Source organism: Schistocerca nitens, chromosome 4 (assembly GCF_023898315.1).
Source record: "Schistocerca nitens isolate TAMUIC-IGC-003100 chromosome 4, iqSchNite1.1, whole genome shotgun sequence".
In the NCBI taxonomy this organism is placed as follows: domain Eukaryota; kingdom Metazoa; phylum Arthropoda; class Insecta; order Orthoptera; family Acrididae; genus Schistocerca; species Schistocerca nitens.
The window spans coordinates 936,123,673-936,149,272 of NC_064617.1; the positions used below are offsets into that span (position 1 = coordinate 936,123,673).

Below are 25,600 nucleotides of genomic sequence, written 5' to 3' on the forward strand. Positions count from 1 at the left end.
ATATACGCAGGGCTCAGCCACAAACGAAGTGATAGAACTGGGAGCTCCAGTTAACCAAGCGTTAGAAAAACAAGCATTTTTGGCACGGGCCAGGAGAGACATAAGCATTTAACTTAGCAAGTTTTCAGGAAGCGGTTTGGCTCTGAGCACTATGGGACTCAACTGCTGTGGTCATAAGTCCCCTAGAACTTAGAACTCCTTAAACCTAACTAACCTAAGGACAACACACACACATCCATGCCCGAGGCAAGATTCGAACCTGCGACCGTAGCAGTCGCACGGTTCCGGACTGCGCGCCTAGAACCGCGAGACCACCGCGGCCGGCTCAGGAAGCGGTTTACGCAGTACAGAACGATAATACTTTGGTCGTGAGGTCTACTTCACAAGCCGGCCGCTGTGGCCGAGCGGTTCTAGGCGCTTCAGTCTGGAACAGCTCGACCGCTACGGTCGCAGGTTCGAATCTTGCCTCGGGCATGGATGTGTGTGATGTCCTTAGGTTAGTTAGGTTTAAGTAGTTCTACGTTCTAGGGGACTGATGACCTCAGATGTTAAGTCCCATAGAGCCATTTGAACCATTTTTCTACTTCACAGGCGGAAACCTTTTTTTTATTTTCCATTAAAGCACTTCTGTTAATTTCGTTTTGGCCTCTGAGCAGTCTTCGCCAACTGGACACAAAAACAGGGTACCCTGTTTTCACAATGAATATCACGCCAGAACGTGTAAATCATCAACTTTAAAATAATAAAAGAATCTAAGCTTGTATACGAAGTCTTCGAGTACTTCTTACAGTGTCTTCCTGGAAATTTGTTAGCAACTCCAAATTTTCCAATCCCTTTCTGTTTCATGCCATTTATGAAAATATTAATTGTGTATTGAGCATTATTTCGGTTTAGTTGCAGTACAAGTAACGTAAAAATTGGAAATAAAAAACTTTTCCACATAGGAACTCGACTCCAAGATGTCGGATTACCTTTGTGTGCTGTTCCCGCTGCGTCAACCATTGCCTTGGAGTTACGCTAACATAAATGACTCATCAGTCGCCGGATCCGCACCATAAATGTTATTGTTTTCCTAAATGCTTCGTCATCTGCGGCTCCCACTTCTATTACTTTCATTTCTGACCAAGCTCTGCATACACCATAAATTTGGACGAAATCTTTGATGACGAGTAGGCGTGGTCCCTACATGAAATGGTTTTCATTAATATTAGTGTCAAGGCAGCTGTGGCGTTCAGCATGATAAACATTACTTTTTGAGTGGATTTGCTTGTGCTCCTCTGTCCACGGGGTGTCGTCTTTTTGATTCTTTGGATCGACCTCTACCGCTGCCACTGTTTTTTTAAGGGGAAAGATCTCTATCGAAAGTACCTTGAGCTATATATCTAACATTAGGATATCTTCTTTGGCACATCTTAGCCAAAACATTGCGGATTTGGGTTTTATATCGAGAAAGTCGAATACTTTTACAGTCATCCTGTTTCGTCCATTAGTCCAAGTAGGCGACAATAAAATCGTGTACGTTTTTTTCCGTGTTCTTTTTTTTTACTGCAATGTAAATTTCTGTGGCTTTTTTTTATGAATGTCGCTCTTGTAACGGGATGCCAGAATTCTACATGTGCATGCAAGCCACTGTGAAGTGCGTAGCAGAGGGTACTTCCCATAGACGATCTTAGGATTTGATCCCCCTTCCAGTCGCGTGTGGGGCGCGGGAAGAATGACTGCTTAATGTGTGCTGTGAGTAGGTTAATATTCTCTTCAGGATCCGTACGAGAACGATACGTAGGATACTGAAGAATGTCTCCATATACTTGAAGTTTTGTAAGTAGGCTTTCGCTGTATAACATAGAGGTGGTGGACCAAAAACAAAACATTTAATGTGCAGCAAAACTTTTAACTTTCAAAACAGCTTCCAATCATCTCAGAATGTATAAATACATGTCATATATGGTTTTCAAGGAAATCTTATAGCATCCGTTCTGCAAAATAGTGTCAAATTCAGGCAACGAAGCCAGCCGCGGTGGCCGAGCGGTTCTAGGCGCTTCAGTCCGGAACCACGCGGCTGCTACGGCGCAGGTTCGAATCCTGCCTCAGGCATGGATGTGTGTGATGTCCTTAGGTTAGTCAGGTTTAAGTAGTTCTAATTCTAGGGGACTGATGACCTCAGATATTAAGTCCCATAGTGCTCAGAGCCATTTGAACCATTTTTATTTCAGGCAACGATAATTAAGGTGGATAGCGACCATGCCCCCTTCTCTGCGAAGTCGGCCACAAAGGATCGGTACACTGGTGACTGTGGGGGCTAGAACAGATGCGACACTACATCCTCGTGCTCACAAAACTAGTCGTGGACGATGCGAGCAGCGTGAATAGCGGTCCTGTCGTCCTGAAATACAGCATCACCATTTGGAAACAAACATTGTGCCATGGTATGGATCTGATCGGCTAAAATCGTTGCATAATCCTTTACGATAATTCGGCCTTGCAGAGTAACCATGGGGCCTACGGGATACCACGATGTAGCTGCCCAAATCATCATCCAACCCCCGCCATCTTCATCTTTGGGAAACGTAAACTCGACCTGAAGTGGAAAGAATCAGCTGACGAAACGACTTTCTTGCATTGCTTCATAGTCCAGGTTTTACGACTCTTATCACCACGTTTTCCTGTTACGTGCAGTTACATACTTATGAGTGGTCTGGAATTTCAGCTCGCCTTGCGGTACCTACTTGTGGAGATCCTTTCGTGTTTTTCCGGTGCTGACGTGGTTCGCGAGTGCGGTATTCGGATCTGTAGTGACTTTTGCAACTGACGTCCTCTTACTTTTCTCAGAATCCTCTTCTATGAACATCTGTCGCGATCACTCTAACACACATTTTCGTCCGCGTTGTGACTTAGTGGATGACGTGTTTCCGCTTTTCCTGTATGTGGTGTATCTCGTTCTGTCTTCGGTTCGGTGCCTCTTGAAACACAAAATACTTCGGCTACTTTGGTTACAGAAACAACCACAATACGAGAACAAACAATTTTCCAGCGGACGATATCGCTTACCTCTGACATAATGCACTCAGAACTACTCAGAATACTTGTTCTTACCACAATTAACACTTGCAGCGTATTGAGGACATTACACAGGTGCCGTTCATGGTTAAATAACAACAGTGTAACTTGCAGGCTTGGCTAGCAACTGCATTTATGTTGAAGGATACGTTTCTCTCGATGCTTCCATAATTTCTTCCAGCCCCTGTGATTTAATACAATTTCTGTGCTAGACTTTTTTTTATGAAGGTTGTTCTTGTAAAGGGATACCAGTATTTCACATCTACATCTGATTACAAGCCACCGTGAAGTGCATGACTGAGGATACTTACTATCGAACCTTTTAGGATTTGTTCACATTCCAGTCGAGTATAGAGCGTGGGAATAATGACTGATTAATGCATCTATGCGTGCTGTCACTAGTTTGCTACTGTTTTCACTATCTCTAGGGGAGTGATACATAGGGCACAGATTCCTCGCTTAGTACTGGTTCTTGAAATTTTTTTAGTAGACTTTCGCTCTATGACATACGTCTAACCACAAGTCTGCCAGATCAGGTTTCCAATATTTTCGGGACGTTCCCTTGTGAGTCAAGCAAATTTGTGACCATTTTTTAATCACTTCCTCCTTTGTGCACGTGAGTCCCAGTCCGATGCACAGTTTTGATCTTCCAGCAAAATTTCAGATCCGCTTTTAGTCCTATTTGGTATTGTTTCCTTACAGTTGAGCAATATTATAAACGGAGCGCACGAATGATTCCTAAGCAGTTTCCTTTGCAGACTGGCTGCATTTCCCCAGTATCCTGCCTGTGATCGGAAGACTCTTCGCCAGTTGTCTGAGAAATCGTCCATCACCACCTAGGTAGAGGCTTCCGTCTACGTACAAAACTACTGGTTTTCAGAACTTTTGAATAATGTGAAACGTCCCCTTTTAAACAATTTTACACGACTGTGCTTAACCTGACACACAATATTTTTTAGCGCAACGCAATCTGACTTTCACAAAATCCCTACAAAAGAATGGCCCTGACTAACATTAAACTATACCTTTCACAAATCACTAAATCACTTACCTCACAATAATCTTCGTTTCTCCCACTACTGCAATACAGCAAGCGCCACTACTGCCAGCTAAATAAAAGATTCCAACTATGGAAGGCACTAACTACTGATAGGGATAGTTAGCAAATGAAAGATATTAATAGAGAACAAACAATGTATTTACCTTGATATCATCATATATAAATATAGCAGTTCATGACAAATTTCAAAACTCCGCCATCTCTCTCCCCACATCCACCACTGCTGGCGGCTCACCTCCAACTGCGCAACGCTACGTGCTGTTCGCAGCCAGCTGCCTAACACTACAATGGCGAGTATTACAACAATGCAAAGCAGCCACAGACTGCACACAGCACAGCCAGTGATTTTCATACAGAGGTGGCGTTACCAATAAAAAAACCTAAACAGCCTACTTACAAATGAAGTGACTCGATGTTCTCGGAATGGAATTTTTTGTTACAGCTTGTTCGAGATGACTGGTGGGCGATCTCGTATTTGCGTATTCATTCCCAAACGGCTTCTTTGTACACTCCGGTTTTTTACGGCACTCTCCTCTAGAAACTTAATTTTCTTTCTAATTTACTGATGTATCCGTATTTTGGCTGCAGTTTTGGTCATTACTCCTGTGTTCTCGTATGCTTTTGTTCGATGGTCTCCTTAGCACAAATACGAGCGATTTGCTTGTTTCCTGATAGGATGGCTACATCGGACAGTGTACTGCGATTACAGTAAATCTGGTTCCCATACTCAGTCGCATGCTGCTCTTTTCCCGCGAGGTTCGGAGGATCTTTTTCGAAAACTCAGTTGAAAAAGAACGGAGACAGTCCATCACCGTGTCACATCTTTGTGTGATGTTCAGAACACTAGAAAAAACTAAACTTGGCTGTAGTGTCCAGAAAACTCCCTCTGTTCATCGGACATCGAGGCCGAGAGCGAAACTTTAGCTTTCAGTGCAGTGCGGCTTGCAGAACCCGCACTACGGCCGGCTTGGCCCAGGAACAACCTGCTGCTCTCTCCATTTCTCCCTCTCCCCCCCCCCCCCCCGTGTTCCCTCTCTGTCTCTCTCTCTCTCCTCCCCACCCATGTGCCTTCCGGACGGCGGCAAATCTAAAATTGCCGCTCCGGCTGCCTGTTGATCTCTGGCGTAAACACCAGCACGTGTCCCCGAACGCCAATTTCCTCCACCTGTCCAGCGTACTCTCCGCTCACTCTCCAGAGGTAACGCCACGTTTCGCCGCATGGAGTAGCCGTGCGGTCTTAGGCGCCTTATCACGGTTCGCGCTGCTCCTCCCGCCGGAGGTTAGAGTCCTCCCTCGGGCATGGCTTTGTGTTTTGTCCTTAGTGTAAGGTAGATTAAATAGTGACTAAGCCTAGGGACCGATGACCTCAGCAGTTTCGTCCCATAGTACCTTACCACCGATCTCCAAATTTTCGAAGGCCACGTTGGTGGGGAGGCTTGCGTGCCTCAGCGATACAGATAGCCGCACCGCAGGTGCAACCACAACGGAGGGGTATCTGTTGAGAGGCCAGACAAACGTGTGGTTCCTGAAGAGGGGCAGCAGCCTTTTCAGTAGTTGCAGGGGCAACAGTCTGGATGATTGACTGATCTGGCCTTGTAACACTAACCAAAATGGCCTTGCTGTTCTGGTGCTGCGAACGGCTGAAAGCAAGGGGAAACTACAGCCGTATTTTTTCCCGAGGGCATCCAGCTTTACTGTATGATTAAATGATGATGGCGTCCTCTTGGGTAAAATATTCCGGAGGTAAAATAGTCCCCCATTCGGATCTCCGGGCAGGGACTACTCAAGAAAATGTCGTTATCAGGAGAAAGAAAACTGGCGTTCTACGGATCGGAGTGTGGAATGTCAGATCCCTTAATCGGGCAGGTAGGTTAGAAAATTTGAAAAGGGTAATGGATAGGTTAAAGTTAGATATAGTGGGAATTAGTGAAGTTCGGTGGCAGGAGGAACAAGACTTTTGGTCAGGTGAATACAGAGTAATAAATACAAAAGCAAATAGGGGTAATGCAGGTGTAGGTTTAATAATGAATAAAAAAATAGGAGTGCGGGTAAGCTACTACAAACAGCATAGTGAATGCATTATTGTGGCCAAGATAGACTCAAAGCCCACGCCTACTACAGTAGTACATGTTTGTATGCCAACTAGCTCTGCAGATGATGAAGAAATTGATGAAATGTATGATGAGATAAAAGAAATTATTCAGGTAGTGAAGGGAGACGAAAATTTAATAGTCATTGGTGACTGGAATTCAAGAGTAGGAAAAGGGAGAGAAGGAAGCATAGTAGGTGAATATGGATTGGGGCTAAGAAATGAAAGAGGAAGCCGTCTGGTAGAATTTTGCGCATAACATAACTTAATCATAGCTAACACTTGGTTCAAGAACCATGAAAGAAGGTTGTATACATGGAAGAACCCTGGAGATACTAAAAGGTATCAGATAGATTATATAATGGTAAGACACAGATTTAGGAACCAGGTTTTAAATTGTAAGACATTTCCAGGGGCAGATGTGGACTCTGACCACAATCTATTGGTTATGAACTGTAGATTAAAACTGAAGAAACTGCAAAAAGGTGGGAATTTAAGGAGATGGGACCTGGATAAACTGAAAGAACCAGAGGTTGTACAGAGTTTCAGGGAGAGCATAAGGTAACAATTGACAGGAATGGGGGAAAGAAATACAGTAGAAGAAGAATGGATAGCATTGAGGGATGAAATAGTGAAGGCAGCAGAGGATCAAGTAGGTAAAAAGACGAGGGTTAGTAGAAACCCTTGGGTAACAGAAGAAATATTGAATTTAATTGATGAAAGGAGAAATTATAAAAATGCAGTAAATGAGGCAGGCGAAAAGGTTCTAGGCGCTTCAGTCTGGAACCGCGCGACTGCTAAGGTCGCAGGTTCGAATCCTGCCTCGGGCATGGAAGTTTGTGATGTCCTTAGGTTAGTTAGGTTTACGTAGTTCTAGGAGTTTTGCTATTTGGGGAGCAAAATAACTGATGATGGTCGAAGTAGAGAGGATTCAAATGTAGACTGGCAATGGCAGGGAAAGCGTTTCTGAAGCAGAAAAATTTGTTAACATCGTGTATAGATTTAAATGTCAGGAAGTCGTTTCTGAATGTATTTGTATGGAGTGTAGCCATGTATGGCTCTGAGCACTATGGGACTTAACATCTGAGGTCATCAGTCCCCTAGAACTTAGAACTACTTAAACCTAACTAACCTAAGGACATCACACACACCCATGCCCGAGGCAGGATTCGAACCTGCGACCGTAGCGGTCGCGCGGTTCCAGACTGAAGCGCCTAGAACCGCTCGGCCACACCGGCCGGCTGTAGCCATGTATGGAAGTGAAACGTGGACGATAAATACTTTAGACAAGAAGAGAATATAAGCTTTCGAAATGTGGTGCTACAGAGGAATGCTTAAGATTAGATGGGTAGATCACATAACTAATGAGGAGCTATTGAATAGAATTGGGGAGAAGAGGAGCTTGTGGCACAACTTGACTAGAAGAAGGGATCGGTTGGTAGGACATGTTCTGATCAAGGGATCACCAATTTAGTATTGGAGGGCAGCGTGGAGGGTAAAAATCGTAGAGGGAGACCAAGAGGTGAATACACTAAACAGATTCAGAAGGATGTAGGCTGCAGTACGTATTGGGAGATGAAGCAGCTTGCACAGGACAGAGTAGCATGGAGAGCTGCATCAAACCAGTCTCAGGACTGAAGACCACAACAACAACAACAACGTTTCGGTGTTGCGTGCTGCTTAAAAATTCTCCCCAAACGGCGTCAAGCGCCTCTCGCGAAGACGAGGACCAGCGACCTCTTATCGTCCCGGGTAGAAATCGATACAGACGTGTCGATACAGAGGATGTTCGACTGTCTCCTTGGCCAGCACATTCTCCAGATCTGTCACCCATTGAAAACGTCTGGCCACTGATTTCCGAGAAATTGGGATGCCACCACGCGCCAGCCACTACAGTCGACAAACTGAGATGTAAAGCTGTGGCAGTTTAGAATGATGTACCCGTATCTGTCGGAGCTCAGTTCTACCTGATGCTCAGTCGAGGAAGAGCTATGTTTCTGTCAGAGTGACAGCTGCCTGTACTGAATTTCACACTCTGTATGTAACCCAAATCAGCTACAAATTTAATCCTGTATTCTATACCATATTTAACGTACCTGTACCCTCCTGTCTGCATGAAAGGTTTTGTCACACGTGTACCTAATGCCGCGCAGTTAATGCAAACAGTCGATTCCGAAGAACAATGTTTAACGAAATAATACTGGTAGTTATACCCTGGTCTTTACGGCAGAAGGTTTTTTTAAGTTCAACAACGATCGAATTATAAAAATGATAACAAGTTATTGATTCACTAGCCGCGCGGGGTAGCCGCGCAGTTTCAGGCGCCTTGTCACGGTCCGTGCGGCACCGCCGTGGGAGGTTCGAGTCCTCCCTCGGGCATGGGTGTGTGTGTGTGTGTGTGTGTGTGTTGTTCATAGCGTAATTTAGTTTAAGTTAGATTAAGTAGTGTGTAGGGTTAGGGACCGATGACCTAAGTAGTTTGGTCCCATAACACCTTACCATAAATTTCCAATTTCATTGATTCACTGTAGATAGTAATAATTATGTATAATTAAATTGAATAAATTTAGACCGCAGAATAATTACAGTCGACAGCTCAAAAATGAAAAAAAAAATTAAATTCGGTTAGTGACTGACGTCATTTCGCCCCCGGTACCTGAGTGGTCAGCGTAACAGACTGTCAATCCTAAGGGCCCGGGTTCGATTCCCGGCTGAGCCGGAGATTTTCTCCGCTCAGGGACTGGGTGTTGTGTTGTCCTAACCATCATCATTTCATCCCCATCGACGCGCAGGTCGCCGAAGTGGCGACAAATCGAAAGACCTGCACCAGGCGAACGGTCTACCCAACGGGAGGCCCTAGCTACACGACATTTCCATTTTATTTTGAAATCATCTAATAACTAGGAGTGAATAATAATGCAGTCGCGCGAGCTAATATGTTAACGGCACGTGTAACATGAATAAAATAATTGTAAGTTGGGATGCACTAATATTGTTTATAGTTAATAACAAAAATAATAGATAATGACCAGCAACACTTCATGGAAACTGACTTAATTATCCAAAGCTTTAACATAATTATATCTTAATTGTTCTCTAGTATCATAGTACAGCCGGCCAAAGTGGTCGTGCGGTTAAAGGCGCTGCAGTCTGGAACCGCAGGACCGCTACGGTCGCAGGTTCGAATCCTGCCTCGGGCATGGATGTTTGTGATGTCCTTAGGTTAGTTAGGTTTAACTAGTTCTAAGTTCTAGGGGACTAATGACCTCAGCAGTTGAGTCCCATAGTGCTCAGAGCCATTTGAACCATCATATTACAGTTTGATAAACACTAATTACTGCCAAAACTAGTAAGTACATGTAATTACAAAAAATTGTTTTGAAATCATAGAATCAGGTGGGGTAAAGTACCTGAGGCTGTGTTACGAGGGTCACTCCAAAAGAAATGCACACTATTTTTTTTTTTGAATCCATCTTTTATTATACATGTTTGAAAGTTTTACAGTGTGTAGATACATCCTTTAGGAACAATATTTTCATTTCTCCACATAATTTCCATCCCTCTCAACTGCCTTACGCCATCTTGGAACCAGCGCCTGTATACCCGCACGGTAAAATTCTGGACCAGCCACTGTTTGGCAGCGTGCGCAAGGGAGTCATCATCTTCAAACATTGTTCCACGAAGAGAGTCTTTCAGTTTCCCAGAGAGATGATAGTCACATGGAGCCAGGTAGGGGCTGTAAGGCTGGTGTTTCAGTGTTGTCCATCCGAGTTTTGTGATCGCTTCCATGGTTTTTTTACTGACATGTGGCCGTGCATTGTCGTGCAACAGCAAAATATCCTGCTTTTGCCGATGTGGTCGAACACGACTCAGTCGAGATCGAAGTTTCTTCAGTGTCGTCATATATGCATCAGAATTTATAGTGGTTCCACTTGGCATGATATCAACAAGCAAGAGTCCTTCGGAATCGAAAAACACCGTAGCCGTAACTTTTCCACCAGAAGGTGTGTTTTTGTAGTTTTTTTCTTGGGTGAATTTGCATGATGCCACTCCATTGATTGCCTCTTCGTCTATGGTGAAAAATGATGGAACCATGTTTCATCACCTGTCACAATTCTTCCAAGAAATTCAACTCCACCATTCTCGTTCTGTTCTAAAAGATCGCTGCATACCGTTTTTCTTGTTTCTTTGTGAGCTACTGTCAACATCCTGGGAACCCACGTGGTTCAAAATGGCTCTGAGCACTATGGGACTTAACGTCTGAGGTCATCAGTCCCCTAGAACTTAGAATTACTTAAACCTAACTATCCTAAGGACATCACACACATCCATGCCCGAGGCAGGATTCGAACCTGCGACCGTAGCGGTTGCGTGGTTCCAGACTGTAGCGCCTAGAACCGCTCGGCCACTCCGGCCAGCGGAACCCATGTGGCACAAACCTTTTATAACGCCAACACTTTCAGTATCCTGCAAACACTTCCTTCCCCTATCCTAACGTAGCGTGACAATTCGTTCACTGTGATGCGTCTGTCAGCAGTCACCAATTCGTTAACTCTCTGCACGTTGTCTGGAGTGTGTGCAGTACGAGGCCTGCCACTGCGAAGACAATCCTCAATACTGCCGTGCCCGTGTTTATCACGTAACCTGCTTGCCCAACGACTAACTGTACTGCGATCGACAGCAGCATCTCCATACACATTTTTCAACTTCTTGTGGATGTTTCCCACTGTCTCGTTTTGACAGCACAGGTATTCTATGACAGCACGTTGCTTCTGACGAACGTCAAGTGTAGCAGCCATTTTGAAGACATGCTGTGACGGCGCCACTCACGGGAACAGGTTGTACTAAGTTTGAAAACAAGCGGGAAGGATGTATCTACACACTGGAAAACTTTCACACATGCGGAATGAAAACTGTGTTTTTACAAAAATAGTGTGCATTTCTTTTGGAGTGACCTTCGTACATGCGGTATTCGAAATAAACAAAATTTCATTATTTGCTGCCGCCTGTGGTGTTGCACTTTTAATGGTCAATAGTTTATTAAGCTTGAAAGAAGTTAAGTATTATACTACGGCTTTGCACGTGAAATTCTCGATTATCAGCTATTTGCTAGAAATATACAGGGTGTTACAAAAAGGCCGGCCGCGGTGGTCTAGCGGTTCTGGCGCTGCAGTCCGGAACCGCGGGACTGCTACGGTCGCAGGTTCGAATCCTGCCTCGGGCATGGGTGTGTGTGATGTCCTTAGGTTAGTTAGGTTTAAGTAGTTCTAAGTTCTAGGGGACTTATGACCTAAGATGTTGAGTCCCATAGTGCTCAGAGCCATTTGAACCATTTTTTGTTACAAAAAGGTACGGCCAAACTTTCAGGAAACATTCCTCATACACAAATAAAGAAAAGATGTTATGTGGACATGTGTCTGGAAACGCTTAATTTCCATGTTAGAGCTCATTTTAGTTTCGTCAGTGTGTTCTTCCACCTACGCTCAATGGAGCACGTTATCATGATTTCATACGGGATACTCTACCTGTGCTACTAGAACATGTGCCTTTACAAGTACGACACAACATGTGGTTCATGCACGATGGAGCTCCTGCACATTTCAGTCGAAGTGTTCGTACGCTTCTCAACAACAGATTCGGTGACCGATGGATTGGTAGAGGCGGACCAATTCCATGGCCTCCACGCTCTCCTGACCTCAACCCTCTTGACTTTCATTTATGGGGGTATTTGCAAGCTCTTGTCTACGCAACCCCGCTAGCAAATGTAGAGACTCTTCGTGCTCGTATTGTGGACGGCTGTGATACAATACGCCATTCTCCAGGGCTGCATCAGCGCATCAGGGATTCCATACGACGGAGGGTGGATGCATGTATCCTCGGCTAACGGAGGACATTTTGAACATTTCCTGTAACAAAGTGTTTGAAGTCACGCTGGTACGTCCTGTTGCTGTGTGTTTCCATTCCATGATTAATGTGATTTGAAGAGAAGTAATAAAATGAGCTCTAACATGGAAAGTAAGCGTTTCCGTACACATGTCCACATAACATATTTTCTTTCTTTGTGTGTGAGGAATGTTTCCTGAAAGTTTGGCCGTACCTTTTTGTAACACCCTGTATAGACTATTAAGAAAGGGCATGCCAGAAGGCGTAGTCGATCTCTGATGGTGACGGCTGGTGTGTGCCACAGCTGTGGGGTGAGGAGGCGGCGGCGGCGGCGGCGGAGGGTGCAGTGAGGTGCGTGGTGGACGTGGTGGAGGTGCCGCCGCCAGGGGCAGAGGAGGCGGCCGAGGGCGAGGAGGGGGCGGCGGAGGCGGCGGAGCCACCCCCAGCGCCCGCCCCCGCGCCCGAGCCGCCCCCGGGCGACGCGGACGCAGACTCGCCCCCGCTGTCGCCCCCGGCAGACGCGCTGGAGCCCGTGGTGCGCGCCGTCTATGGCGAGACAGACGAGGGCGCCAGCCCGGACAGGTAGGCGCCAGGCAGCGTCACCATACACTTCACCATTAAGCCGTCGGCACACGGCCCGTGCTGTCGAACGTTAACGTTGAGCGTGCCAAGTTCAACGTGCTGCTGAACGCTCAGGAACGATGCGACCTGTGCATTCGGTACGTGGCCCCAACGTGGAATACGTGATCGTAACGCACTCCAGCGGCAATTAAGGGATGTTTATAGTCCGTAAATCACACTGTTTACTCATCGGGCGCGCGTAAAATTCCCACGTTACCTCTGTTAAAACGCACATTTCCTCCATCGTCCACGAAAAGGAAAGTACCGTGTCCAATCAATAAGGACACAGGCTAATTAAAGTTCCATTGCAAACAGTGCAGTACAAATTTGGAATACTTCCCCGCATAAGATAAACATTATTTCATCATTCCCACATTTTAGTAAAACCCCAAGGATAGTCTTACTTGATCACAGTTCCTACCCAGTAGCAGAATCATTGTAACTTGTGAATTACGAAGCGTAACAGAAAAAGGAATAAAATATTTTTATACAAGTAGCGCAAGCTGTGCTGTAGATTAAGCCAAACCGGCCGAAGTGGCCGTGCGGTTAAAGGCGCTGCAGTCTGGAACCGCAAGACCGCTACGGTCGCAGGTTCGAATCCTGCCTAGGGCATGGACGTTTGTGATGTCCTTAGGTTAGTTAGGTTTAACTAGCTCTAAGTTCTAGGGGACTAATGCCCTCAGCAGTTGAGTCCCATAGTGCTCAGAGCCATTTGAACCATTTTTTTGATTAAGCCAAACGAACAAAGTCAAAAAAAGGTGATTATATATTTACATAACATCAAATATTATAGCATATACTTGTATTAAAGTAATAATAAAGTATCAGAACCTAATAAGTACGCGAATGTTAGGGGAAAAAATGGAAGTGTTCGGACACGAACCACCGCCCCAACAAGGACTCACTACTAGACAGAGACGCTACTCATTACGCTAACCCAACAATAGGCTAGTCGTATTTAACAATATTGTGTTACGCTTTGCTAAAAACGTTAATCGTAGATAATTATGTTACTAATTGAAATTTAATTGTAACAAATTGTACCAAGAACAATACGTTTTGGGTGGATCTTCAGTGTGTCGCTGCCTTCAAATATCCTACTCATAATACGCAATTTACAATAATTCTTTTCTCACAAATACGATGTTTCTCATTATTTTATTGGAACGAATCACACAACTAACAACGCGTTCTCCAGTGATTCTCAATTTGCTGGTGCTCATAAACGGCATATATATATGCATATAGGCTTGAAATAAATGCCAATATGGCGCCTCGCAACTCTGTGCTGAAGGGAGGCGGCGTGCGTGACGAACGTGCTATTCCACGCTATGACGTCAGAAACTCGGCACGCTCAACGTTCGAATGCACGGTCCGTGTGCCGACAGCTTTACCCCGTACGTGTGTAGTCCTCTTTGGCGACTGGGAGACCGATTTTGCTCGTTGGATGGTCGGTTGGGTCTGACCACCCCACAGCCGATCCCCGCGCCACCCCACCCAACAAACTGTATCGCGTGTAGCGCTGTCGTGCCAACCGCCCGACAAAAGTTCGTCTTCCGTCACTGGGTGCGGGAATGAACGCTGTTCAAATATAGATAATATGACATAGTCCGAAGCGGCTGAAACTTTGGCGACAGAGTTTCTGGAGAAGTTCTAAACTACAGATGTTTACGCCGCGCGTCGTGCGAGGAGTGCAGCAATAGAGATGTGAGAAATAAAGCATCTGTTCCATTGTTATCGAATATATACTGACTGGTTGGTTGGTTGATTCGTGGAAGGGGACCAAACAGCGAGGTCCCATTGAATTAGGGAAGGATGGGGAAGGAATTCCGTTGTGCCCTTTCACAGGAAGCATCCCGTCTTTTACCTGAAGCGATTTAGGAAAATCAAGGAAAACATCATGATGGCTGGACGTGGGTTTGAACCGTCGTCCTCCCGAATACGAGTCCGGTGTGCTAGCTACTGCGCCACTTCGGTCGGTAATGCATAATGGTTTCACCTGTCAGTGAAAGACATAAATTTTATTAATATAAGCCAGTCGACTGCCCCTATTTCCGTTTTTAGGTTTTATAAGAGACAGTCAAATTAAAATGAGACAGGCTGAAAAAAGTGAGTTAACTGCTTGTTATTTCAAAAGTAATCGTCGTAACTATTAATATATTTATCCCACTGTGAGACAAGACGGTCAAGGCCTACATAAAAAAATGTTTGTGGTTACCTACGGAACTATAATTGTACCCAGGCGTGCACTCCTTCTTCCGAAGCAAATCGTCGGCCACGAACGTCTTTCTTCAGGGCACCAAAAATATGGAAAAAATGGGGAAAGGTCGGAACTGTATAACCGACCGCTGTGACCGAGCGGTTCTAGGCGCTTCACTCCGGAACCGCGCTGTTGCTACGGTCGCAGGTTCGAATCCTGCCTCGGGCATCGATGTGTGTGACGTCCTTACGTTAGTTATGTTTAAGTAGTTCTAAGGTCTAGGGGACTGATGACCTCAGATGTTAAGTCCCATAGTGCTCAGAGCCATTTGAACCATTCGGAACTGTATGGAGGATGTGTAAGGGGCTAAAAAGGGTGTAAGTAGGCTGTTTAGGTTTTTTACAAGACTATGCTTAAACTGACACACAATATTTTTAGCGCAACGCAATCTGACTTTCAAAATTCCCTACAAAAGAATGGCCCTGACTAACATTAACCTATGCATTTCACAAATCGCTTACCTCACAAAAATCTTCGTTACTCGAACTACTGCAGTACAGAGAGCGCCACTACGGCCAGCTAAATAAAAGATTCAAACTACGGAAGGCACTAACTACTGATAGGCATAGTTAGCAAATGAAAGATTTTAATAGAGAACAAACAATGTATTTACCTTAATAGTCATAATATATATAGCAGTTCATGACAAATTACAAAACTCCGCCATCTCTCTCCCCACATCCACCACTGCTGGCGGCTCACCTCCAACTGCCAACGCTACGCGCTGTTCACAGCCAGCTGCCTAACACTACAATGGCGAGTATTACAACAATGCAAAGCAGCCACAGACTGCACACAGCACAGCCAGTGATTTTCATACAGAGGTGGCGTTACCAATAAAAAAACCTTAACAGCCTATTTACAAGGGTTCAAATGGCTCTGAGCACTATGGGACAACATCTGAGGTCATCACTCCCCTAGAACTTAGAACTACTTAAACCTGACTAACCTAAGGACATCTCACACATCCATCCTCGAGACAGGATACGAACCTGCGACCGTAGCGGTCGCTCGGTTCCTGAATGAAGCGCCTAGAACCGCTCGGCCACAACGGCCGGCGTGTAAGGGGCTCCCAGCGGAACTTCCCCAGCGCAGTCGATGCAACCTTGGCAACAGGTGAGCTGATATGGCCCCATGCGATTTCCATATTTTTTTAACTGTGAAGAAAGACATTCGTGGCGGAAGATTTGCTTCGGACGCAGAGGTGCACTCCTGGGTGTAATCGTGGTTCCGCAGGTAACAGCAAATATATTCTCATGAACACGTTGACAATCTTGTCTCACAGTGGGGTAAATATAGAAATAGTTATGATGATTACTTTTGAAATAATTAACAGTTTACTTACTTCCTTTCCATCTGTCTCGTTTTCATTTGACTTCCCCCATATATAGCTGATACGCATTACAAAAAAAAAAAAAAAAAAAAAAAACCTAAATCCGTAGTACGGACCGTCGGTGGATCTTTATTCAAATGGTTCAAATGGCTCTGAGCACTATGGGACTCAACTTCTGAGGTCATTAGTCCCCTAGAACTTAGAACTAGTTAAACCTAACTAACCTAAGGACATCACAAACATCCATGCCCGAGGCAGGATTCGAACCTGCGACCGTAGCGGTCTTGCGGTTCCAGACTGCAGCGCCTTTAACCGCACGGCCACTTCGGCCGGCGGATCTTTATTCATAAAATATACGTCTTGTATTGTTAGGGTAGTTTTTAAGGGTAGTTTTACGTAGTTTCAGCCGAACGCCAAACCTTCTGCTTTGAATAGCTTGAATGAATAAGGTTAAACTTCTTTTTAGAGTTCTAACAGTTTCTAAAGGCTTTATTTCTTTTGTATATTTTGCTGTATTTATTACATGATGTGCGCGATAACCATTTGTACTCTTTGTAATGTGAATTGAGTTTCTTAATCTTAAAGGGGAAAACTTTCATGCTACATACATAAATAAATAAATACATGAAGTCTGCAAGAACATCGTCTGATTTATTCGTTTTGATTTACCATGATGTATTTCCTTAGGCACTTGTAAATGACGCTGTATGTTTACGGAATAATTTTACACGGGGTCCCGGGTTAAAAAAAAAATGGCTCTGAGCACTATGGGACTTAACTTCTGAGGTCATCAGTCCCCTAGAACTAAGAACTACTTAAACCTAACTAACCTAAGGACATCACACACATCCATGCCCGAGGCAGGATTCGAACCTGCGGTCGCGCGGTTCCAGACTGTAGCGCCTAGAACCGCTCGGCCACCCCGACCGACGTCCCGGTTTCGATTCCCGGCGGGTTCAGGGATTTTTCCTGTCTCAAGATGACTGGGGTGTTGTTGTGTAGTCTTCATCATCATTCATCCCCATTACGGTTCGGAGGAAGGCAACGGCAAACCACCGCCGCTAGGACCTTGCCTAGTACGGCGGTGCGGGTCTTCCGCATCGTCTCCTACGCTCCTCAGAGTATGTGACCTCATCATCATCATCATCATCATTATCATCATGGAGATACAACTGCACTGAATGTGAGACCTTCGTAAGTTCTGTCAGAAGCTAGAGACCTTAACATAGCTAAGAGCCTCCTCTCGCAGCTTACACATTCTCTCATCACATCGGTATTCTTATTCGTCAAATGTAGCTTGCAAGATCTATAATTACACAAAGGCAGTTCTCGTCCTATGTGATATAATTTCTGAAACCGTCGGATTCCAGCTCCTTCATTACTTAAACGTTGGTGAATTTCTTCCTTTGAGAAAGCCATTTATTTTCTCACAGCTTTCTATCGACTTCTCAGCCCTTGTTAGTTTTAAAACAGTCGAGACAGAGAAAGTTTTTGTGGTTTTTCTATATCAAGCTGAATCTCTGGCAGCACAATCTCAATAAACAGCAATGGAACAGCCAGTCAGCCGATGAAGCGACGGACGCAGTCCTGGGGCAGCACACCCGAACTGCAACGGAGATACCCGGTGAGTTACGAGCTTCCATAGAGGCCAGTGACGGCGGCATAGCAGACGAATTCAGACGGGACGATGTGTTTACGTGTTCCCATGGTACATTAAACAGCTCCGTCCCGATCTTGCAACAAAGACATCGCTATTTTATGAGGCTGGCTCTGAGCACTATGGGACTCAACTTCTGAGGTCATTAGTCCCCTAGAACTTAGAACTAGTTAAACCTAACTAACCTAAGGACACCACAAACATCCATGCCCGAGGCAGGATTCGAACCTGCGACCGTAGCGGTCTTGCGGTTCCAGACTGCAGCGCCTTTTAACCGCACGGCCACTTCGGCCGGCTGCTATTTTATGTCCCTCTGATGGTCAGGCCTTGCGAGCAGACTGCCCAGGTTAGTTTTCTGCTTTTTGATGAAAACAATCTCCTGTGTGTTTTCTCACATACTTCCGGTTTTGACACGGGTGACTTACTGTTCTGGCTGCTATCTGCAGTTAACATATCTGTTAAGGGGACATTGTACGTCCTATGCCGTCAATGTTAAATTATCGAATTTTGTGACCCATTATCTTGTAAACTTTTTAAGACACCAACTTACAATTTTCCATAATTATTGAAAGCACCTTTCTAGATATACTTAACTACAATTATTACTAAAATTGTATTATGGGGCTTGTTATCTTTTTTTTTCAAACACTCAATTTTTTGACAGAATTTTGTAAATAAATGAACATAAAAACAAAACAACTCACGATATTTTAATTATTCTAGTTCCATATGTGTTGAATATCACACTTGGCATGCCGTGAAAATTTCATGTCTCTACCATCAGTACTTTTTTAGAAAATGGGTCATTTATTGCAAAACATGTAGCTCAGAGATATTGAGGTTTAAAACTTTTTTATTACAAATTCTTATACAGACTTACATTTCTGTATCTCTTATGCACTAGAATTGCCCTGGCCCATAGCCTGTCTTCTTCAGTGTCACAATAGCCCAGTGCTTGCCTCCTCCTCTTCTTTCTTGCTTCTTTTGTCATTTGCTGAGCAGCTAAATCTGTTTCACGACACGAAGCTCATCCAGTTCTCGCAGTCCTTTAGCTCTGTTCTGTCCAAGTCTTACCCATAACTTCTCCAGAACTTTAAGTCTTTCATAGTTCCCACCATTAAAAGTTATTACAGCATCAGACACTGCTAACGTTAGAGTCATAAGGCCAACAAATACATTTTTAGGCACACAGCACCACACAACATTATTGAAGGACTCATTCACATTCTGGGTCTTCCCACGTAAACACTTCTTTAGTAGCTCAGGGTTTGCCAAATCTCTGCAAATAGGTTTGATTGCCTCCATTACTGCCAAAGGAAGAGAATGTTTACGTGTAAATTCATGCAGGGTGGCAGAAAATTCCGCTTGCCTATATTTACACCAAGTGTTTGGTGGAGGTGGACACAAAGCATGACATGGCTTTTCATCGATTGATTTTCGATGAAATAAAGTGTTCCACACAGTTCTTTTCATCTTCTCTAAATTGTCACAGTTATCTCTAATGGCCTTCCCATAATATTCCTGTAATTCGTCAATTACTTTGTCCCTTAGTCTTCCAGCACATTTTATTGTCTTGCCTCAGTTTTCTGTTTCGCAGCTTGGTTTTGAGGTTATGCAGACGTGTTCCCATCCTTTTCTTGACATGTCCTAGAAAATCAAGTTTTTTCATAGGAACATCATATGCCTTGCTGTCTTCATAGTAATTCACATAATTATCTGACACACCTCTCCTTCGACGAACGCTGGAATCAAGTACGTTAGAAGAAAATGCAGGTCTCACATATCTGTTACCCGCAAATTTGCGTTTCTTGAAGTTACTTTTACGCTTAGTCATTTTATTTGTGTATAAAAAGCAATAGAAGTTAGCTTACTACAAAAATAGCCAATAATCACACTACTTTCAACGAAAACTAGTATCAGAAATAAAGAACTGATTTGTTTATTCGTAATGCCAACTTCTGAGACGTAGCAGTAGGCACAAAACAAAGCAATTCACAGCCTTCTAGAGTGTGTAGTTCCCAAGATATGACTGCCTCGACTGTGGTAGTAGATGCGTTGCCGCGAAATTTGACAGTCACATGACAACATTCAAAATATTATTTGAAGGTCTCACAGTAGTCTGATTTTAATATATTATATACCAAAATTTTCAGAAAAGTCCAAAGTACAGTATGGAGTAGAAAACAGAAAATATCAAATTTCAACGAATTTCCTTATGGAAACTGTGTGCATTTTTCGATAACTTCTGATTCCTTAGCTATAGATGTATCTGTAATGAAGCCTAACACTCCACAAGCGATTTTGCCCCTTCATTCTGTCAAGGTCCCGCCATGTTGATTTGATGTGTACTGATTTTTGCGCAGGGCCGGTTCAAGACCCAAGCGACACAGGCCCTGCTTGGGGCACCACAACTGTACAATTTCTGTGCAGGACGAATTGCAATTAGTAGCTGCCGCTCGGGGCGCCAAACTGAGCGCATATCACAATTGGTTGTGAAAACTGTCTTGGCTGAAAGAGAACGAGGAGAAAGAAGGGATAGAGGAGCGCCAAATGATAAGTCGCTCGTGTAGATTCGTCCCTATTTGTGACAGTATTTACTGTTTTCGTCGGGGCCGGTAGACGCTGGTTGACTGTGATCAATTTATTATCATTTCCCTCATTTGCTAGAGACTGGGAACGACCGAAATTGATTTAGCTCACGCTGTGCTTGTGCTTGCATATAGTTAATTTTCAGTGGTATCGACACATGGGCACGAGCGTCTGAGAATGCAATTGTTGCCCCTAGGGCACATCAGTGCCCGTCTGTATTTCGCTTTATTTTATTTTGTGTAATCCGCTTGCGTGACATTTGAGGCAGCTGCAGTACTCAGCGATAATGAGTCCTTGTTCATTGTTGCACCCAGTTTATTCCTGGTACAAAAGTCTTTCAGCTTGTTGGTGAGTTTTCCTTTCGCAAGCGGAATAAGCAGGACAAACAATCTGTCTATAACAGAGGACATTAAGTGCAAACAGAGTCGTTTTTCACACTTCCGCCCACATAGATATTTTTCAAGGTGTGATGCATTTTCTCTGTCCGCGTATTTGTGTTCTGTCCAGAATCCAGCACGTGGCGATATGCTCAGCAGTGGGTAATATGTACATAGTTTTCAAGAAAAAAGTAGGCAAAGTGGGCTTCCTTTAAAACGTTTCATACACTACAAGTTGTTTCACCAAAGTATGATGTGAAAAGTTTCAGTGAAATTACCCCAACATCAACTCTTACAATTCTAAAGTCCTGTCAGTTCTGTTGGATATGAGAAACTTATGTTGAAATCCTTACCTGATATGAGCCCATACCAGTAATTTTCTAAGTTTAAAATCGTACTTATGGAGACCATGTGTCCCATCAGTATACTTACAACTGTTCTTGCACGTCGAGATTTTTCCGTTTTCGTTTTCACTGTTAGCAATACAAAGTCTGTGTGTGGTGTGCGTACTGTAAGACCTTCGGCACAAACACCATCAGATTATTTGACTTGTCGCTCTAACGAAGTAGGCGAGTGTCAGCAATATGTCTCGTGGTCTTATCGTGGCGTGTTTATCTTCTGCCGTTAGGTCAGACGATAAAAATGCCACTTGCACGCTTAGAGTAGCAGATTGACAGTGACCAACTTTAAACAGAACTTGATTAATTTTCACACACATTTATTAAAATAATAACAAGCATAAAAATATGCTAACTTGGTTCTGGATGCTATTTACAATTTGAAGTTCCTTTGGTCTTGGTACGTTAATCTTATTCTCACATATCTCTGATACTTGTCCAAGTGTCTATACATTTCTCTTCATGTCTATGTACAGGAATACGATAATGTTATTAGGCGCATACTGAAACTTGACTACAGACTAATGCAGTTTGACTAATCGGAGGTCTGTACACTCGTTATAATACCTCGCGCGTTCAGGTATCACTGCGCGAGTGTGATCCGCGAGGAGAAAAGGTTCTACGTTAGTAGCAATCTCATTGGCTGAGTTACATATTAATACGCGGATCAGCGGAAGCAGAATTTGGTCCGTCTCTATGGCAGCGCCATCTCGTAGTGCGGAGACGGACGAGCGCTGCGCCTGCGCTGTTGTGCTTAGCGGGGCGCGCTCTAGTGGGAAAATTGTGTACGCGCTGGCTACGCGGAACTATGTACACAACACTGTGCTTTCAGCTCGGGGTGTGATTCCTTGTGTTGATGCAACATTCAGTGGTACAAAAATTTTGCCTAGCTATAAAGTAAGATACTCAGTCTCACATTAAGTCAAGTATTGCACGAGAAGGGATTTTGTTGGCAATGTGAAGAGAATAAGCAGCGACAGCTAAGGCAGCCATAATGGGTCGCCTGGCATGGTAAGGTTCGGGCTTCATGGTGGCCATTTCAATTGGGCTGGAGATGTTGCTGAACCACACTCAAATCAGCGAACTCGAAATTGCTCGTCTTGAAACTCACGATCCGCAATAGCATTATGTGCTGGAGCTCCGTCCTGCTGTAACCACACATGGTCCATGGCCCCGCCCGCATCTCGTGGTCGTGCGGTAGCGTTCTCGCTTCCCACGCCCGGGTTCCCGGGTTCGATTCCCGGCGGGGTCAGGGATTTTCTCTGCCTCGTGATGGCTGGGTGTTGTGTGCTGTCCTTAGGTTAGTTAGGTTTAAGTAGCTCTAAGTTCTAGGGGACTTATGACCACAGCAGTTGAGTCCCATAGTGCTCAGAGCCATTTGAACCATTTTTTTTTCCATGGCCACCTGGTCTTCGAGTTAAGCTGTTAATCACGTTTTTGCAACGCGTCCAAATAAGGATTTCCATTCACTTACCCTTTAAACAAAAGTCCGAATCGGTATTATAGTGACATTCCGACGCTCCTCCCGCCTGATGTTCGAGTCCTCCCTCGGGCATGGGTGTGTGTGAGTGTTGTCCTAAGCGTAAGTTACTTTAAGTAGTGTGTAAGTCTAGGAACCGTTGACCTCAGCAGTTTCGTCCCTTAGCAAATAACATACATTTGAACATTCTTTTTGACATGCCGACCCATATCGTAATATCGCTCAGAAGATGGTGATTTTGCGAATGGATTTTGTTGGTGACTGCTCAACTGCTTGAGCGACGGCACCACACGTTTCCTCTCGTGTTCTCTTACGTCCACTGCGCTGCTTGTCTTTAACAGTGCCTGAAACAAAAGCAAGTTTCCTCAGTCAGACAGATGCACCCACACACACGCCACAGATCACTCCTCGACATTGTAACTGTGTCCTCTCGCATCTCCCTTTGCTTCAAAACTGAAACAACGCAATAGCGACACAAAACAGTTCAGTACTGGCAAGTATGCCTTTCGTCTGCTTCAGAGCAGGACACCAATAAAACAAATGTGCAAAGTCAACAAGGGAACCCTGTACATTGCGCTAGTGTGATGAAGACGAGCTGTAGGCAGTCACGAGCTGGCAGTGGTAACGTCATTCATATGTTTCTCCATACAACTCTCGAATATGATAGTATTTGGTGCAGGACTGCCGGTGGACGAATGCTGCTGCTATATCCACTGAGCTACCGTAGTTTTATTCCAGTTACGAGCACTGCCTCCCACGACCGCTCTGTCAAAGCGCTCGCAGCAGCGTCCTTCTAGTTTCGCGGACTTAGCTCACTCACCGCGCCTTACCAGTTTCTTTAACTAAGAGGCTTTCCCTAGATACAGCTCTTAATCTCAAAACTTATGTTGTACCTAACACAGAAACACGAACCAGTGATCGTGGAATAGTTCTATAGCCCCTTACCGAACTGTAGCGTCAAAATTTGGAAGGTTGTTTTGCAATATTTTCTGAGTATTTTGGTAAAAGGGGTCCCTAGTGGGTGGGTGGATTTGGGGAAGAGACCAAACAGCGAGGTCATCAGTATCAATTGATTAGGGAAGGATGGGGAAGGAATTCGGCCGTGCCCTTTCAAAGGAACCATCCCCGTATTTGCCTAAAGCGGTTTAGGGAAATCACGGAAAACCTAAATCAGGTTGGCCGGACGCGGGATTGAACCGACGTCCTCCCGAATGCGAGTCCAGTGTGCTAACCACTGCGCCATCTCGCCCAGTACAGGGCTCCTGGTCCTCCGTTACTTTGTTGTAGAGTAATAGTGCAATTACCATGTTTTCGGTTTGTTACCTCAGTTGCAGTTGTTTCCGTGAAAACACTTTCGCAACGGTGAGAGACCCTATAATATCCAATCAGCACAAAACGGAAGAATCCATTATCCCGTAGGCGCCTATGTACAGTTGCAAAACTACTGTGGTGTGGTTGCCGTCGCTTCAGGAGCATCGCAGCATGTAGAGTCGTTGTCCTGCTATTCCATTGCATTCAGTGAACTCATACACGAGCAACTCTTCAACAGTAAAGCTGTCCATACTGCCGTGTAACCCTGTTAACAGGTTGAAATGGCTCTGAGCACTCTGGGACTTAACATCTGAGGTCATGAGTCCCCTAGAACGTAGAACTACTTAAACCTAGCTAACCTAAGGACATCACACACACATCCATGTTCGAGGCAGGATTCGAACCTGTTCCAGACTAAAGCGTTTAGAATCGATCGGCCACAACGGCCGGCTGCGGACGAACAAATTTATGAATTCTCCGATCATTTAATTCATAAATTCGTCAAAGTGGCTTAGAACTGTAGAAGGTCCAGTGGACGTTGGCATAAAAAATACACGCCAAGGCGACGGCTGCGCTGAGGGACAGCGGCTCTTCCGCCTTCCGAACGCCTGTGGCGCCATCCCAGTAACGTCGACCCCTGCGTGGGCGGGCCAGTGTGCTCCTCGGCTGGAAGTCTAAGCGACCGCCAGGCATTCCCGCCCTCGCTCCTGTTGGCAGCAGGGACATTTTGCTGTAGGAGGAGTCATAAACTGTGCGAGCACCCAGGTTAAAAAACTACTGAGAGTCACTGTCTCGCCTTGAGTTAGTGGCAGTGCTTGGTAGGGACAGCTCGTGGCAGTACATTGTAGGCTTACTCCGTGACCAGCAGTCGTGCGGCAGTATCCGCCATTTTGCGCCGCATGTGTTCGTTTCAACCGCCACGGGAGCAACCAGAAATATGAATGTTTTAGTTGGACCACTTTTTTCGCTTTCGGGTAGATGGCGGTGTAATATTCACAAACGTATAAGTACGTGGTATCACGTAACATTCCGCCAGTGTGGACGGTATTTGCTTCGTGATACATTACCCGTGTTAAAATGGACCGTTTACCAACTGCGGAAAAGGTCGATATCGTGTTGATGTATGAATATTGTGATCAAAATGCCCAACGGGCGTGTGCTATGTGTGCTGCTCGGTATCCTGGACGACATCATCCAAGTGTCCGGACCGTTCGCAGGATAGTTACGTTATTTAAGGAAACAGGAAGTGTTCAGCCTCATGTCAAACGTCAACCACGACCTGCAATAAACGATGATGCCCAAGTAGGTGTTTTAACTGCTGTCGCGGCTAATCCGCATATCAGTAGCAGAGAAATTGCGCGAGAATCGGGAATGTCAAAAACGTCGGTGTTGAGAATGCTACATCAACATCGATTGCACCCGTACCATATTTCTATGCACCAGGAATTGCATGGCGACGACTTTGAACGTCGTGTACAGTTCTGC

At 44.8% G+C, this 25,600-nt stretch overlaps 1 protein-coding gene across 1 annotated transcript in view; it reads left to right on the top strand.

Moving 5' to 3' along the window:
- The window catches only part of LOC126252693 (uncharacterized), a 191,561-nt gene that overhangs the window by 152,374 nt on the left and 13,587 nt on the right, over positions 1–25,600 (top strand). Inside the window, exons 8-10 of the mRNA XM_049953597.1 lie at positions 12,394–12,427; positions 12,608–12,671; positions 17,831–17,927. Of these exons, the coding sequence (XP_049809554.1) occupies positions 12,394–12,427; positions 12,608–12,671; positions 17,831–17,927 (195 nt within the window). The remainder of the gene's footprint in view (positions 1–12,393; positions 12,428–12,607; positions 12,672–17,830; positions 17,928–25,600) is intronic.